Source organism: Labeo rohita, unplaced genomic scaffold (genome assembly GCF_022985175.1).
Source record: "Labeo rohita strain BAU-BD-2019 unplaced genomic scaffold, IGBB_LRoh.1.0 scaffold_886, whole genome shotgun sequence".
Lineage (NCBI taxonomy): Eukaryota > Metazoa > Chordata > Actinopteri > Cypriniformes > Cyprinidae > Labeo > Labeo rohita.
In genome coordinates, this window is record NW_026129839.1 from 17292 (window position 1) to 34051 (window position 16760).

At 38.3% G+C, this 16760-nt stretch overlaps 1 protein-coding gene and 1 long non-coding RNA gene across 2 annotated transcripts in view; both read right to left on the reverse strand.

The window, feature by feature from the left end:
* LOC127162316 (scavenger receptor cysteine-rich type 1 protein M130) overlaps positions 1-11641 on the reverse strand; it is a gene marked incomplete at its 3' end in the record, with an annotated part of 27857 nt that extends 16216 nt beyond the window's left edge. Inside the window, exons 1-15 of the mRNA XM_051105103.1 lie at positions 11389-11641; positions 6797-7111; positions 5984-6310; positions 5591-5905; positions 5187-5510; positions 4792-5109; positions 4356-4658; positions 4088-4165; positions 3580-3894; positions 3286-3498; positions 3104-3187; positions 2544-2603; positions 2263-2340; positions 1482-1544; positions 1215-1277 (exon numbers count right to left, since the gene is read on the reverse strand). Of these exons, the coding sequence (XP_050961060.1) occupies positions 1215-1277; positions 1482-1544; positions 2263-2340; positions 2544-2603; positions 3104-3187; positions 3286-3498; positions 3580-3894; positions 4088-4165; positions 4356-4658; positions 4792-5109; positions 5187-5510; positions 5591-5905; positions 5984-6310; positions 6797-7111; positions 11389-11617 (3085 nt within the window). The remainder of the gene's footprint in view (positions 1-1214; positions 1278-1481; positions 1545-2262; positions 2341-2543; positions 2604-3103; positions 3188-3285; positions 3499-3579; positions 3895-4087; positions 4166-4355; positions 4659-4791; positions 5110-5186; positions 5511-5590; positions 5906-5983; positions 6311-6796; positions 7112-11388) is intronic.
* LOC127162315 (uncharacterized) lies at positions 1225-3447 on the reverse strand. Its single transcript, XR_007827300.1, has 4 exons — positions 3104-3447; positions 2544-2603; positions 1482-1544; positions 1225-1277 (listed from the first exon to the last, which is right to left on the reverse strand). It is a non-coding gene; the product is annotated as an uncharacterized LOC127162315 (long non-coding RNA).
* Positions 11642-16760: the final 5119 nt, after the last annotated feature.

The window sequence follows — 16760 nt, forward strand, 5'->3', positions numbered from 1 at the left end:
AGACTCCATTCATCCAAAAGAAACAGAAGCAGAAAATGTCATCGTATCAGAAGACAAAGCTAGAATATGAAAGGATAAAAGAGGAACGTGCACGCAAAAGAGAGGTGAGGAAATAGAAAATGTACTGTTTTCTATTCCCTAATGAATCTCCTATGTGATGTCATTAAAGAAGGGTTTGTTATGTCATGTAAACATACACGTGTTCATTACCTTTTATGTACATACAGGGCAAATGATTGATGCATGTGTTATTGTGTGTGTCTGTGTAGGAGTTCTTGAAAGACAAAGCTCAGCGAGAGGAAGCTCTGAAGAAATATAAAGAAAAGAAAATCGCAACATATCAGCTGTTGAAAAGAAAAACCAAGAAGGGTCAACCCAACCTTAATTTGCATATGGAGCTTTTGCTGCAAAAGATTCAAGCTCAGCATAAATAATTTAGTATTATCCGTAAAATCAGACTGTAAAGTTAAAATGGACCATCACACAATAAACTGTGCAGTTTGGATGAGTGTTTTTGACCTCTAGGATGTGTTTACCTTTGCATACCTTTGTCTTTCCCAGTAATATTTCTTGTAAATAAAATATTAAATTATGCTCCACTTAAGTTAATACAGGCTGACAGTTCAGAACTAATGTTATGAAAGTAAGCTTGTGGAAAAACATGAAGCTTTATAATAAGTGGTAAATCTATTTTTATCATTGTATTTAGGTCAATAATGCCGTCATCTGCTGAAGTGCCTAAAAGTGCTTCCTTAAACATTTATAGTTTTTCTCTGACTGATCTTTTAAAAGTATTTTTCTGACACGATGAATGAATGACATATTTTGTTTATTAGGTAAAAAGCATTGATATCAAAATAGAAATAATAGGCCAAATACTAAAATACAAATATTAAAATTTGTTGATACTGAATTTTGCAAAGCATGTAACCTTTAATACAAAATGATGAAAATTATATAAAAGCATATGGCACTGATGCATTAGTAGCATTATGAGAAACTCCCAGCAATTCCAGTAACTGTAATATGATTTCATGAACACAGGCTGTGGGTGTGGTCATTGAGTTATATGGCCCCTCCCACTTTATTTGACTCCTCCCCCACATCATCATAGTCTGTTTTTAAAAAGAAAAAAAAAATCATGTTTATTTTTAGAAATGCATCATGATTTAGTTTAAACAGGGTTTAAATGAGCGACAGTGATTAAAACCTACCCAACAGGTTTCTCTCATTTTTATTGCTGTTCTTCACATCATCATACTCCTCCTGATCTCCCACTGATACACATGTGAAATAAAACCTCACATTTTAATGTGTAACACAGCTTGTGTCATAGATCTCTTTCTCCTCATGACTGTCTGAGACTATTAGATTTACTCTTTATAAAGCCATGTTGATTCATTAATGGCAGAAATGCATGTTCAATATATCATAGAAACATATATAAAAGTGATAGTAAATTGCAGTTCTGTGTGACTCACCTGTTACACCTTGAAAATTCTGTCCAATAATGATGACATCATCATAATTCTCTGGTGTGTCCACTATACATTTATGGAGATAAAAACAGAACAAATGTCACATCATCATCATCATCATCATATCAATACTAAGGATCAAGTATATCATTATATATATATATAAATAACGTAAAAATAAAAATAAAGTACCAAAACAAATTCTGTCTGCTCAAAAATTTTCATCAATAAGGGTTGTTCTTTTTAAATTTTTACAAGAGACAAATACATTACATCCATAACCAAAATATATTACAGGTCCAAAAAATATTTTATGCTCAGGACAATCCAACAAACTGGTGATTATAAATCTTATTTCATATTTTAATATGTATTTCTGAAGGATCATATGACACTGAATATTGTGAAATATTGACATTTCTAAACTGATTTCTGCTTTTAATAAAGAACAGCACTTTTTATACATTTCTGCAATAAATTATATTTTGAAAGTATATTAAAATATAAAACTGTTATTTTAAATTTCAGCAATATTTCACAAAATTACAGTTGCATTTACAATTACATTTGATGAGCATAAGAAACTTTAAAATATTGCATAACAGTGAAATTTGAATTAAACAAGCTTGGTGTCAAATCAGATCATTTTAATGCATTGGAATCTGTGTAAAGGATTACGGCCAATTGCAGGAAGCAAGGATACACCAGGAAAACAGGCTGGAAGGAAAGATGTGAAACAGACTGATTCTTCAATTTGAGATGTTACAGAATAACAGAGTGACACCTGTCTCATGATCTGCTTTCAGTCCATCAGTGATGACATCATCATAGTATCCCGGTGTGATTTCCTTCACCATCTCTTCTGCATCAAAACATGTTGTATATTTTGGAAAAATGTACTAATAAGATCAAATTTTTTGTATTATCATCGAGTCATTGGTCACATATTTAATTTAGTAGTAAAATATGTTTGATTTTACGAGTGTGAATTACATATTATAGAGTATATATTTTTTAATCAAATAATTTATTTTTGTTGATTTGAATATACTTAAGCCATCTAACCTGAGAGAAGCTCATCAGTATTTTCATACCCAGAATGCAGTTCTTCAGAGATGAGACTCCCTGTTAAAGGAGAGCAGAACAGACAGAAACATGTTCATCATTACAAACAGACTGAATCCTCATTTCCTTTGGATCAAAAAGCACTATGTTACTGACAACACAACAAAAATGTAAATTACTTACATTTTAAAAACATTAGAGACAGAAATGCCACGTTTGTTTTTTGTTCTTTTTTTTTTTTTTTTTTTTTTTGGGCCTGTTAGCAAACACACATGTATCCTCACATAAACCTGTTCCTCACTGCCTTCCAGAAATACACACAGGAAGAGAGACTCTCTCTCTCTCTCTCTCTCTCTCTCTCTCTCTCTCTCTCTCTCTCTCTCTCTCTCTCACACACACACACACACACATAAACATGCACCTGCAGCTCTGTGGTTTTCTGTCAGGAATTCTGTGGTTTGAAGCAGGAGGTTTAACTGGACTAATAATAAATGAACATCAACTGTCTGACAGACTCTCTTATTAATGATATTAAATGAGATTGATGGCTCATGTCTCACCCCTCTGAGTGAAGTGATTGTGTCTGTGCTGAATCTCCTCATAAACGGCCTCAGTCGTCGTCCTGTGTCTCCTCTTAGAGAGAGCTGTGAGTGTAGACAGACAAACCTGCTGTCAGTTCACAACACATGACTGATCACACACTGAATAAGACACAATATGACAGTCTCTGGATCTCTCCTACCTCTCCTCATCACTCTGTTCTGCTGAATCAGTATAAGCAGTGGCACTAAGAGCAGTAAGAGCACAACTACCAGTACAATCACAAGCACTGGGGGGACGGGGAACTGAGGGGACACTGCTGGAGGAGTTCGTGGAGGAGTGACTGATGTTGAGCGGACTGGAGAAGCTGATGTTGTTATGGAAGGAGTAGTGGACACTGACAAATCTGGCAAATCTGTCAAAACACAAAAATAAATAACTGATTTAAATACACAAATATTATCAGCACTAAAATGTTCTAAACATTTTTTGTGACCTGCACAGGTGAGTCCAGCATGCTCTTTGAGGGAGCAGTCAGTGTGGTTATTCAGGGAGAGAGGACAGTCCCACAGGTGAATCTCATTCCCTCTGCACTCGACTCTGTTCAGCCACACAACACCTTCACCAGCACCAAAGACTGAATTCCCATCAGCCCTCAGTGCTGCTCCACAACCCAGCTGTCTGCAGACCACCTGAGCATCACTGATGTCCCACTGATCATCACAGACTGAGCCCCACACAGCGTTATGATACACCTCCAGCCTCCCAGAGCACCGGCCCTCCCCTCCACTCAGTCTGAGAGGAACATGATCTAAAACACACACATCAACCAGCACTGAGCAGCTTCAGCACATTTATAACCAAACACACATTGAACCAAAATGCCTTTAAATGTATGATTAGACCTCTTGTTCTTGTTAGAATATGCATATTTCAGTAATTTATTTGGAAAATAAAGCTTACATTAATTAAAATTAAAAAAAAAAAAAAAACAAACAACTTACCTGAACACTGTTTCTGGTGAGTAGATGGTGAGGTAGAACATGTCAGATAACTCCGAGGAGACTCTTGATTCTTCTCCTCTGAGAATAAAACATGAAGAGAATTATGATACAAGTGACATAACTTTCTGTGAACCATGTCAGTGTGAAAACATAATTTTCATAAAACATTATGCTCTATCCATCATCTAATGTTAAGCTTCTCTTCACATTGTATTCAAAAGGAACATGACTACTGAGACAATTTTACTTCATATAAATATCATCTCACTTGAGCAGGTGATTTTGGCCACTTCATCATCACCACAGTCATTCTGTCCCCAGGGTGAAGATGGACACTGCCACAGATTTGAATCATATGGTCGACATGTTACTTCATCCAGCCAGTTAGGAGCTGATTCCACTCTTGATGTAGCACCAGACAAAACACCAGATCTTCCACAGTTCAGCTCTTGACAGATCAGACTCGCTGTGTCTCTGTCCATCTGGTTCCAACACACATTACCCCAGGATCCATTGTAGAAAACCTCCACATTCCCTTCACAGCCCTCAGTTAACCTGATCTCTTTAAACTCTAGATGGGAATGGAAAAATGTCATTTTAAAATACCAAAGTTGAAAAATATGGGCATTATACATATTTGAAAATAATATGAATATGTTAAATTAATTTTAATGGAAAAAAAAAAAAAAAAGCACTTTATTTACCTGAGCACACAACTCCTACATCCTCCTTGTGTTGACAGTCATGTTTTCCCCAGCCTGGAGAAGAGCAGCTCCACAGGGACGTCTCATTCCCCTCACACTCCACCTCATCCAGCCATATGGGTCCAGAACCAGGACCAAACCAGGCTGGTACCTGCTGGTTACTGAGGGCCACTCCACACTGCAGCTGTCTGCACACCACATGGGCATCTTTAATATCCCAGGAGTCATCACACACTGTCCCCCATGAGCCGCTGTGAAAAACCTCCAGCCTCCCTGCACAGTCTCCCCCAGAACCCACCAGCCTGATGGACCCACGACCTGATATTCAGAGAAAGAAAAACTACATTATTGATCACTAACAACTGAAGAATCTGCCCAGATGTTGTTGTTCTCACCAAGGCAGGTGATTGACAGCTGTTGTGTGGAGCTGCAGTTGAGAGTTTGTGGAGAGCTGCAGTTCCCCAGATGAGCTTCACTCCCAGAGCACTGGAAGCCCGTCACACACTCACGACTGTGTTCAGGACTGGATGAAGAGGAGCCGTAGAAGTTCAGCACAGAGCCACAGCCCAGCTGTCTGCAGACCACAGAGGATTCAGTGAGACTCCAGGAGTCCAGCAGAACTCTCCTCCAGACCTGATGGATGAAAACTTCCACCTCCCCCTCACACTGTCTCTCTCCAGACAACCGCACCAGACCATCATGAAGAGTCAGAGAGGAATCTAGGTCAAAAAAAAGTGACATTTTATTAAGATATTCCAAGGTAATTTATGCATTTAATTTGTCAATAAAATCTTCTCACTAGAGCAGATGACTCCAACATCTCGTCTATGAGAACATTCAGCTCGACTCCATGAAGAGATGGAACATTCTGAGAGTTTTGTTTCATTCCTGTCACAATCAAACACATCAGCCCAGATTTCACCACTTCCCTCTCCAAACCAGTCTGATCCCACAACAGACACAGCAATCCCACAATTCAGCTGTCTACAGAGGACACTGGCAGCTCTCATATCCCAGCATGCATCACACACTGTGCCCCATTTATTTAAGTACTGACGTTCAACTCGACCAGAACAAATGTCCAGGCCGTTTACCAGCCTGAGATCAATGTAATCTGGAAAAAGAAAACAGAGTTCATTGAAACAAATGATTAAATTATACCACTTACTGAGGCTGAACATTGACATTTTACCAGAACATATCAGTCCCACATCATTGTCATGTGTGCAGTTTATATTATGCAAGATTGATGATGGACAGCGTCGAATGTGTGATTCATTTCCTCTACACTGAATCTCTTGTGTCCACATCTGAGTGTCTCCTTTGCCAAAAGCAGCTGCTCCCAGCACCTGTACAGGAGCCCCACAGTCCAGCTCTCTACACACAACCTCTGCATCCTGCTGGTCAAAGGCAGCGTCACACACTGTGTACCATGTGTTCCCACGAAGAAACTCTAACCTCCCAGAGCACAGGTGAGGACCATCAGCAAGTCTTGTAAGTTGTCCATAGTTTATGGTTTCTGATTATATTTACACAACACACACACACACACACACACACACACACACACACACAATATCTATGATTATGATACCACTATAACAGCAAGTCCTTTAAATAATAATGGATTTTTAAATGGATAAAAATAATAAGCTTGTACCATAAAATATACTCAATATCAATTAGTTGTTTATGAATTGCTTTGAAATCAAATTACACACAAATTATTTTAAATTGTGTATATCAGGGGTGCCCAACCCTGTTCCTGGAGATCTACCTTCCTGCAGAGTTTAGTTCCAACACTGATCAAACACACCTGTCTGTAATTATCAAGTGCTCCTTCAGATCCTAATTAGTTGGTTCAGTTGTGTTTGATCAGGGTTGGAGCTGAACTCTGCAGGAAGGTAGATCTCCAGGAACAGGGTTGGGCAGCCCTGGTGTATATGAGGTTTATGAATGGAAATCTGATCAGTTTATTTACAGGGTGATATATGGAGCAGCTCACCTGAGCAAATGACTCCAGCATCATGTTGATGACCACAGTTATGAACACCCCATCCTTTTGATCTACAGTTCTTCAGTGTGGACTCTGATCCACTACAGTACACATCATCCATCCAGATTGGTCCTGATCCTTGTCCAAAGTAAGCATTATACAGAACATTTACAACATTTCCACATCCCATCTCTTTACACACCACTGCAGCATCACCAATATCCCAGTATTGATGACACACTGTTCCCCACTGACCATTATGAAGAACCTCCACTCTACCTCTGCAGGGACTGTTACCACCAACCAACCTAACAGCCTCAAAATCTGTACATGAAAGAGAAAGAAAGGGAATAAACCACAGTAGTAAAACAGAAGTTGGTAACTACAAATATTTATACATATTTCAAAGTGGGCAAATAAAGCTGGACAAGAGTAAATGCAAGAAAAAGTTTAGTTTGGTTTAATTTGGTTTTAGCTGTTGTTGTATTCAGGTTTTTAACAATTGCTTACACACTATTTCTACCCTACACACAAAACCCACAAAGACACACAACATTCAAAACATCAATTGAAGCACATCTCCTGCAATAACATATTTATTTCAAAACTAATTTAGTGCTTACAAAACATTGTCCCAAAATAGCACAGTTGAGTACACTTAGAGGATCTTAAGAAGTACTAAATAAATAAGTTTAGTATAATAAACAGAAGCTGAATAAACAGAAGATGTAACGGTATTCATTGATTCAACGTGACTAATAAACACGACTACGACAATATATGGTTTCTACGACAATTTTCATTATAATAAAGTATACTTATAATACAATGCCTTCATCACCGCTTAGAATACTATGAAATATGTTGTGTGCCTTATTCTGTGTAAGAAGCCACATCATTTCACAGAAGGATTTATTTCAAACACTCGACTGACGTTATGAAGTGAGTTTGGAGTAACATGTCATTAAATGTGGTGTTTTCACATGCTTTCAGATGTACTACCTACATAGAGCCGTAGTTCACTGAGAAGCTACGCAAACAGCTGTCATTATCGCGAACGAGTTCTTTCGATTTCATAATCGCGCAGTAATATCGTCTACAATTTTTTTGCGTAACCTATCAGTGAACTACAGCTCTGTGTAGTAATTGCTGCTCCATCGGAAAGCAGGTGATGGAGATTTACTGCTGATTACAGAACCGGCTTTATTGACAAAAAAGCCTATTCAAATCGCGTTCGATTAATCGTGCAGCTCTATCACAAACCACTGAAATTGGCTGATAAATGTAAACTTTTTGTGTTTTAATCCAAAAAAAAAAAAAAAACAGTGTTGCCAAGTCCGTGGTTTCCCCGCGGAATTGGGCTACTTTACCACTGTTGCCGCAGGTTGTTTTTGATGTGCACAGGTTGAAGCGACCCCAATAACGTCATATTTAGGCCTTGAAAGATGAATTCACCTGGCGAAACCCAGGTGAATTCATCGTGTATTTTAAATTAATTTTTAATAGGGGAACCTCCTTGAAAGGCGATTGGGCTAGTTTTGGGCTACTTTTGAGCAGCAATTGGGTGGGTTTTGTTGTGAAAACCTGGCAACCCTGCTGTTTACTTCTATCTGTTTTTAGGGCAGTATTGCCCGGACCAACATGGTGGACAACATTAATGTACTGTATCGTATCAACGGGCCAATGAGGCGTCTAGGCATTTATTATGTCTAAGTGTTTACACTAGTGCCTTTTCGTTTTAAAATGAAAACAATCCTCGTCTACACTAGCGTTTTCTCTGCGTTTCAGAAACGATCTCCATCTCCACACTACACAACCGAAAACGCATAGAGGGTCGAAAACGCCGGAGTAGTGTAAACGACAGGCGTAATCGTAGCAAATGTTATGCGTTTTAAAACAAAAATGCTCTAGTGTAAACGCAGCCTAAGGCAGTTGAGAATTCACAAACATTCCATAAATGTAAGTCTATAGGATTTTTTGCCCATTTTTTTTTTTTTTTCCACTGTGTGAACATCATAGGTCCGATTGCTTAGAAAAGATATAGCACACCTCCGGGGCCTCAGTGAGCAGGTCAATTTGACACCTCATATGGGTCAACAGTAAAGGGTGCGGGACGAGTTATGCCGAAATTTTGTGCGGAAGAATATCAAAGTATTCAAGAAAAACCTGCGCACATTCTTATACTTAGTTACATTAAAAGTTTCAATTCAGTCTCTTTTTTTACACCGTTTTAACATGGATTTATATGGAGAATGGAACACAGGAGCACCCAAACAGAAGTTAGAATCCTTCATGGTGCCGCTCATTGGTTATTCAGGAAGAAGGTGGATAGTGATGCTTTGCCTTTGGCAAGAACCACTAATAAAGGTTAAATATTGACATTTTACCAGAGCATATCAGTCCCACGTTGTTTTCTTGAGAGCACTGTATATCATGTGAAGTTGGGCACAACCGAATTAATGGTTCATCTCCTCTGCACTGAATCTCTTGTGTCCACATCTGAGCATCTCCTTTGCCAAAAGCAGCTGCTCCCAGCACCTGTACAGGAGCCCCACAGTCCAGCTCTCTACACACAACCTCTGCATCCTGCTGGTCAAAGGCAGCATCACACACTGACATCCACGTCTGATTATGAAGTATCTCTAACCTCCCAGAGCAATGAGAACCTCCAACCAGCCTGACACCTAAACAAAGAAAGAAAAAGAAACATTGGTAATCCTGGTGAGAACCAGCAACAAAACTAGATCAGAATGTTAAGGTTTCTAGTAATGTTTACACAACAAAAAGACCATCTGTCAGGGTTGGGTTGTAGGGAAGAGGCAAGGACTCAGTACTGCAGAGCGATGGGCTTTCATTTGATCATAAAATAAAACAAAAACTACCCTATGGGGAAAAACACTGCTGGCAGCGTGGCAGGCTTGGCAGGACACGATTAGGGCATGAACAATGAGCATACAATGACGAACTAGCACAGGACTGAAAACACAGGGAAACACAGGTGGGGCAAATGAACCAATAATGAGGAAACGAGATGGGTGGGGTCAAGACAATAGACATGAGAGCACATGACCATGTGCTCATGCAAAAACACCAGCACATGGCCAGCAAAACAATTCACTGGCCATGTGCAAAACAAGACACAAACACGCAGCTAATGAAAAAAACTCCTAAGCCAGTGAAAAAATGGCTGCATGCTACACATTACAAAATAAAACATAACATGAAAGCACTCGGCCGAAAACATGAGCTGCGTGCAGCAACAACACAAGACAACACAAAACAAACCACATGGACAGAAGAGCATACGGCCCAAGCAGGCTTAAGCCCGCTTGCTCCCACAAGACATGGAGTGTGAGCATCCAAACCCCGACACGAAACCGAAACTCATCAAGACATGAGTGCCGGGATCCGAACACCATGCTCCAACAAGAAACAAGGCACGCAGACAGCATGAAAACTAGACATGATGGGAGTGCCAGAACTCTGTCACAGAACCACAAGAAAACTAGACTGAAGTGACAGAACGCTGGCACCATCAGTAACTATGATTATGATATAGACAAAACCAACAGCAAGTCAGTGTCAGTGTGTATTTTTTAATAGATAAAACTTTTAGATAATAATAATAAAATAATCTATTCATTGTTGATTAGTTGCTCTGAAAAGAAATTACATATTATTTTACATTTTATACATATGATGTTTGAATGGATGAAATTTTTCATCAGAGATGCATTAACAGAGTGATGTATGGAGCACCTCACCTAAACATCTGACTCCAGCATCATATTGATGATCGCAGTTATGAACACCCCATCCTTTTGATCTACAGTTCTTCAGTGTTGACTCTGATCCACTACAGTGCACATCATCCATCCAGATAGGTCCTGATCCTTGTCCAAAATAAGCACTACCGAGAGCCTCTACAGCCTCTCCACATCCCAACTCTCTACACACCACTGCAGCATCATCAATATCCCAGTATTTATGACAGACTGTTCCCCACTGACCATTATGAAGAACCTCCACTCTACCAGCACAGGGACTGTTACCACCAACCAACCTAACAGATGTAGAGTCTGTACATGAAAGAGAGGGATTTAGGCAGTAGAAGTAGAATAACCTACAATCATCTGTAGAATATCGCAAAGTTGAAGAACATACAAAGACTTCAAATGCAAAAACCTCAAAGTCATTTTATTAGACTCCTATGAAAATAACACTGGACATTTTTGAAAATAAGGCATTTAGTAACTGAATAACAACCTTTTATTTTCCATTAAAGTGAAATTACTGAACTTAAACAGGAGCCTTCATATATTCATATGGTACAGAGAACACAGTACACACAAATATAATAAAGCTGGAGCACAAGCTGAGTGCTCCTCTGAACAAGACAATTTGATCTTGTTTTACAAGATTACACTGGTTGTCGGTACATGCATTAAATTCTAAAATATTACTGATAATTAATAGTCTAGTGTCTCAAGATATTTTTTTTCTAAATTACACAGGCCTATGTTCAGTTTCTAGTAATATAAGGCCGTCACAGATAAACTGCTCATTTATTTTTAAATCTGTACGGACAATTTTGTTCTTACCAGATGTGGTTATAGTGATTATAGAGGAGAGTAAAACGAGTATCAGACATCCCTCCATTTTCTTCTGTTTGTCACACCATCTGTTTGACTCTGTCAGCACAAGTTTCTCGTCTGCTCCCTCAAACACACTGAAGAAACTGGCTCCTGTCAGCCCCCTAAAGAGAGAGAGAGACTCACAGCTGCCAATGACACTCACTGTTACCTTATTAGACACAACAGAGGAAATCATCAAACACAATCAGTGACAAATCAGAAAGCAGCATTTTTATTTTCTCCATATATATCAATAAAGTGTCAGCGCTGATGAGTGGGACTCCTCCTCCAGTGTGAAGAGACACTTCTAGTCTAGTAGATAAAGTCACACTAAACTTAAAGCAGATTGATACAGAAACACTGCAGCTTATATTCAGCATCAAAGCCTGAACCTGAACACAGCAGATACAAGCACTGATGACTGACTGCTCACTTACTGAAACTTTATTTCACATTTAAATAGTTAAAATTTACTATAAATATATAAATTATAATAAACTGAGCATTTTAAAGTTATTTTATGGGACAATTGTACATAAATTTAGGTGCATTTTAACAACACTGCTCTGATGTTCTGACCAAGAGCACAATAAACAGTATGTTAATACATTATAAAATGAACTAGACTGATTTTGTACAACAAATCAGGGCTATTCAGATGATATTTGTAAATAAACATTGCTTTTGTTCAAAAGCTATTAATTTGGCATTATATCAAAGACACTTGTAGCTGTATATGTGTTTAACACTGTAATGTGTTTAACAATTCATCCAGCAGATGGCAGCAAAACACTTCAAATTGTAAAGAGAAGCAGACAAGAGTATTGTCATTGTGTCACCACATGAGGGAGCTACTTACTGGTGAACTTTCATTTCTAGACAATGACCAACGTAACCTGCTGCCCAGATGTAGATTTGCCATTCTGGGGCCCTAAGCAACGTCAAGACCCCACACCCCCTCGGTACAAATCAGGTTTCAGGGGTGAACATGAGCTGCACTGGGGTTCAAATGTTCTGTTGTTAAGCATTATTACATCATAATACTGTTATATTATTATACTATTTGATGTGGTGTATAGAGAATAAATATACCTTTTAAACGTGGTATTTATCGGATAAAAATATACCTGATCATATAAGATAAAAGTTTTTTTGTTATTGTTTGTTTGTTTTTAAAGTTTTGAAAGTTACTTAATGCATCCAAAATAAATGCAAATATTTTTCCAGCATTATCCGCTCACAAAGCTGAGGGCTGTTAATCACTGATGGTTATTTGGGCTTATATTTAGGATGTCTTTGACTATCACTGTGGTTGTGCTTTATAAGGCAAAATCATACATTTGATTTCAGGGTCTGTATACTGTCTTAAAAATACACACAAAAATTTGTCTGCTTTTTTATTGTTATTAACAAGGCTAAAAAACAATACAACAAAATCTCATAAAGGCATTATAGTTTTAATATAAAAAACAAATGGGAAAATATATAAAAAACTGAAATTTGACATATTAATAACAGTATTACATAAACATTGTTCAGATTTATTGAAATGAGGCAGTGGGTGTGATCACTGAGCCAAATTCTTTGTTTGACTCCTCCTCCACATCATCATAATCTGTTAAAAAAAAAAAAAAAAAAAAAAAAAAAACTTAAATGTTGTATTTGGATAAATATTTTAAGCCTAAAAACTTTTATACTTTTGTTTTACTATTATATTTATAAAAATGTAATGAGAACAAAAGGGTTATAGTAACTTACCCAACAGATTTCTCACACCTTATCTGACACTTGTCACATCATCATACTCCTCCTGAACTCCCTCTGATCAAGAATGACATAAAAACATGTCAGATCAGTTTATAAAACAAGTGACTTCATAAAAAACACACAACAAATGTCTAATACTCATGTTCTGTGTATCTCACCTGTTACCCCTTGAGAGCTTGGTCTAGTAATGACGACATCATCATAATTCTCTGGTGTGTTCACTACCAGTGTTGGGTGTAACGCGTTACAAAGTAACGCGTTACTGTAATAATATTACTTTTTTTAGTAACTAGTAGTGTAAGGCATTACTCGTCTGAAAATGGTAATATTATTACAGTTTTCCCGAGCTAGTTACTTGCGTTACATTTGCCAGTAGCACCTTCATCACACACAAGGCACACAACACAGAGAACAGAAGGGAAGGGGTGGGGGCGTGAATGGAACAGTGATTGGTCTTGGGTTTGGCACGAGGTATCATTTACCATCACCGATTGGTCGACACCCGGCAGCCGGCAGCAGAGCGGCACCCGCAAAGACAGATGGGGAAAAATGGAAGCGTCAACAACGGCAAGCTCTTTTTCAGAGGAAGGTTCCCAGTAGCGCTGCACAATTAATCGTATCGCAATCGCAATCGCGATGTCAGCCTGTGCGATTATATGACGGCAAAATGTTGCGATTATATTAAATAAGTTTGGACTTGAGAACACCTACTTTTTTTTTTTTTTTTTTTGGATTTGGATTTGGATTTGAGATTACTGACACTGACCAGAGAGAGGTACTGTGCAAGAATTAGAGGCCCTGTTTCACCTGGTATTAACATGCGTTTTCTGATGCGTCGATCTGATCACAAGTGGACAATGCTAAGTACAGGTGTAAATAGTGGTGTAAAACGTTTTCAGCTTGTCCACTTTTGACCACATCCACTTTTCAAAATCCCGTTTGTGTCCCCCTCACTTTCAAATTCGTTTGTTAAATGAATGTCTCGTATTGTAGAAAGCACGCGCAGCGCCGCTGAGAGTTCGCACGATCCTTAAAACGAAACCGAAAGTAAAACGCGCACACGCCTTCAAAAGCAATTTTAATACCCGCTTTTAGAGAGCGGTTCCACAGTGCGCGCAAATTAGGCTACATAACATATATATGTTGTTATTTGTATGTATCCTATAATAGGTTGTGTAGTTGTTTATAGCTCTGTATCAGGCTTAAAAAAATTGGTCTCTATTTGCACTTTGAACATTGAGAGAGTAGCCTAGCCTACTTTGATTATGGCTGCACTATTGTTTGCACTTAATACAGCTATTCTTTTGTTTAGACTATTTTTATTTATACTGTTTTTATTTATATTTGTAAAAAAGATCTTCAGTTAGGAGGTCAAACGTTCTAGAAGCTCATAATTCATATACAGTTCTAATGTCTGAAGAGAATCACATAAAATCATACAGGAGAGACGGCAGTCAGTTGAGTTTGTAATGTATGTAAATGCAGGAATGTGGTCAGAAGTGGTCGAAAGTGGACAGAAGAGATGGATTAAAACGCCAGATGTAAACGACTGTGTCTCCATTGTCCACTTGTGATCCGATCGACCAAAAACATATCCAGTTGTTGGCGTAATAAAGACCCTAAAGAACACTCCTCCTTTGTATGTTCTCCCTCCATCTGATGCATCTCAGGCAATTATAGAGTAATTAAGAAAAAAAATGTAACTAGTAATATAACTAGTAATATAACTAGTTACTTTCTCCAGGGAGTAATAAAGTAAAGTAAGGCATTACTATTTTTGAGAGTAATATGTACTATGTAATATATTACTTTTTTGAGTAACTAGCCCCAACACTGTTCACTACACATGCAAATATGATTCAGAATTAAATATGAGCCAATAAACCCATTAAAACAGTCTTCTACAAATTCACACATTCATCATAGATACACATTCTTCATTACATTCAGAACAAAACTGAAATATCTATCTTAAATATAATGTAACATTGTAATTTAAATATATATTATATGACACCTGTCTCACGATCTGGTTTCAGTCCATCAGTGATGACATCATTATAGTATCCCGGTGTGATTCCCTTCACCATCTCTTCTGCATCAACACAGAATATGTTTGGATACAAAACCAAAATGTGTTGCTGCTGCAGATCATGAGACTGAGAATTTTATTAAACATTTGGGATAGAATTATGTAATCAATTAAAAAGGTCACTGACCTTTTAGGCCACTACCATTGGTGACATCATCATAATAAGCAGTCTTGAACTCTTCTGTTAAAAAAGGAGAGCAGACTGTTAATATATACCTAAAAAAAAAAAAAAAAAAAAACTGTATTAAAATAGTATTGGGTCATTAATCAAATATGAAATAAATTTTACATTTCTTTCTTTATTTATTTAGGTGAATTCACTAAAAAGGATTTGTGGAATTTTAAATTCAGTTCTCTAACCTGAGAGAAGCTCATCAGCATTTTCGTACCCAGAATGCAGTTCTTCAGAGATGAGACTCCCTGTTAAAGGAGAGCAGAACAGACAGAAACATGTTCATCATTACAAACAGACTGAATCCTCATTTCCTTTGAATCATAAAACAGTTTGTTAGTGACCAAACAACACAAATGTTAATTAATCACATTTAGTATTATGAGTATTATAGGCAGAAATCCCTTTTTTGTTAGCGCTATTAGCAAACACACATGTATCCTCACATGAAGGAGGTTTAACTGGACTAATAATAGATGAACACCAGCTGTCTGACAGACTCTCTTATTAATGGTATTAAATGAGATTGATGGCTCATGTCTCACCCCTCTGAGTGAAGTGATTGTGTCTGTGCTGAATCTCCTCATAAACGGCCTCAGTCGTCGTCCTGTGTCTCCTCTTAGAGAGAGCTGTGAGTGTAGACAGACAAACCTGCTGTCAGTTCACAACACATGACTGATCACACACTGAATAAGACACAATATGACAGTCTCTGGATCTCTCCTACCTCTCCTCATCACTCTGTTCTGCTGAATCAGTATAAGCAGTGGCACTAAGAGCAGTAAGAGCACAACTACCAGTACAATCACAAGCTCTGGGGGGACGGGGGGCCGAGGAGGCACTGTTGGAGGCGTTTGTGGAGGAGAGACTGATGTTGAGCGCACTAGAGAGAAGCTGATGTTGTTGTGGCAGGAGTAGCGGACACTGAAAAATCTGGCAAAACACACACAAACACCTTAACAATCATGCAAATTATTCATTTAAACTTTAACTATTATTAGTACTAAAATTAACTAAAAAATTTGCTGTGACCTTCACAGGCAAGTCTAACAAGTTTCTTGTTCGAGCAGTCAGTGCGGTTCAGGGAGAGAGGACAGTCCCACAGGTGAATCTCATTTCCTCTGCACTCGACTCTGTTCAGCCACACAACACCTTCACCAGCACCAAAGACTGAATTCCCATCAGCTCTCAGTGCTGCTCCACAACCCAGCTGCCTGCAGACCACCCGAGTATCGCTGATGTCCCAATGATCATCACAGACTGAGCCCCACACAGCGTTATGATACACCTCCAGCCTCCCAGAGCACC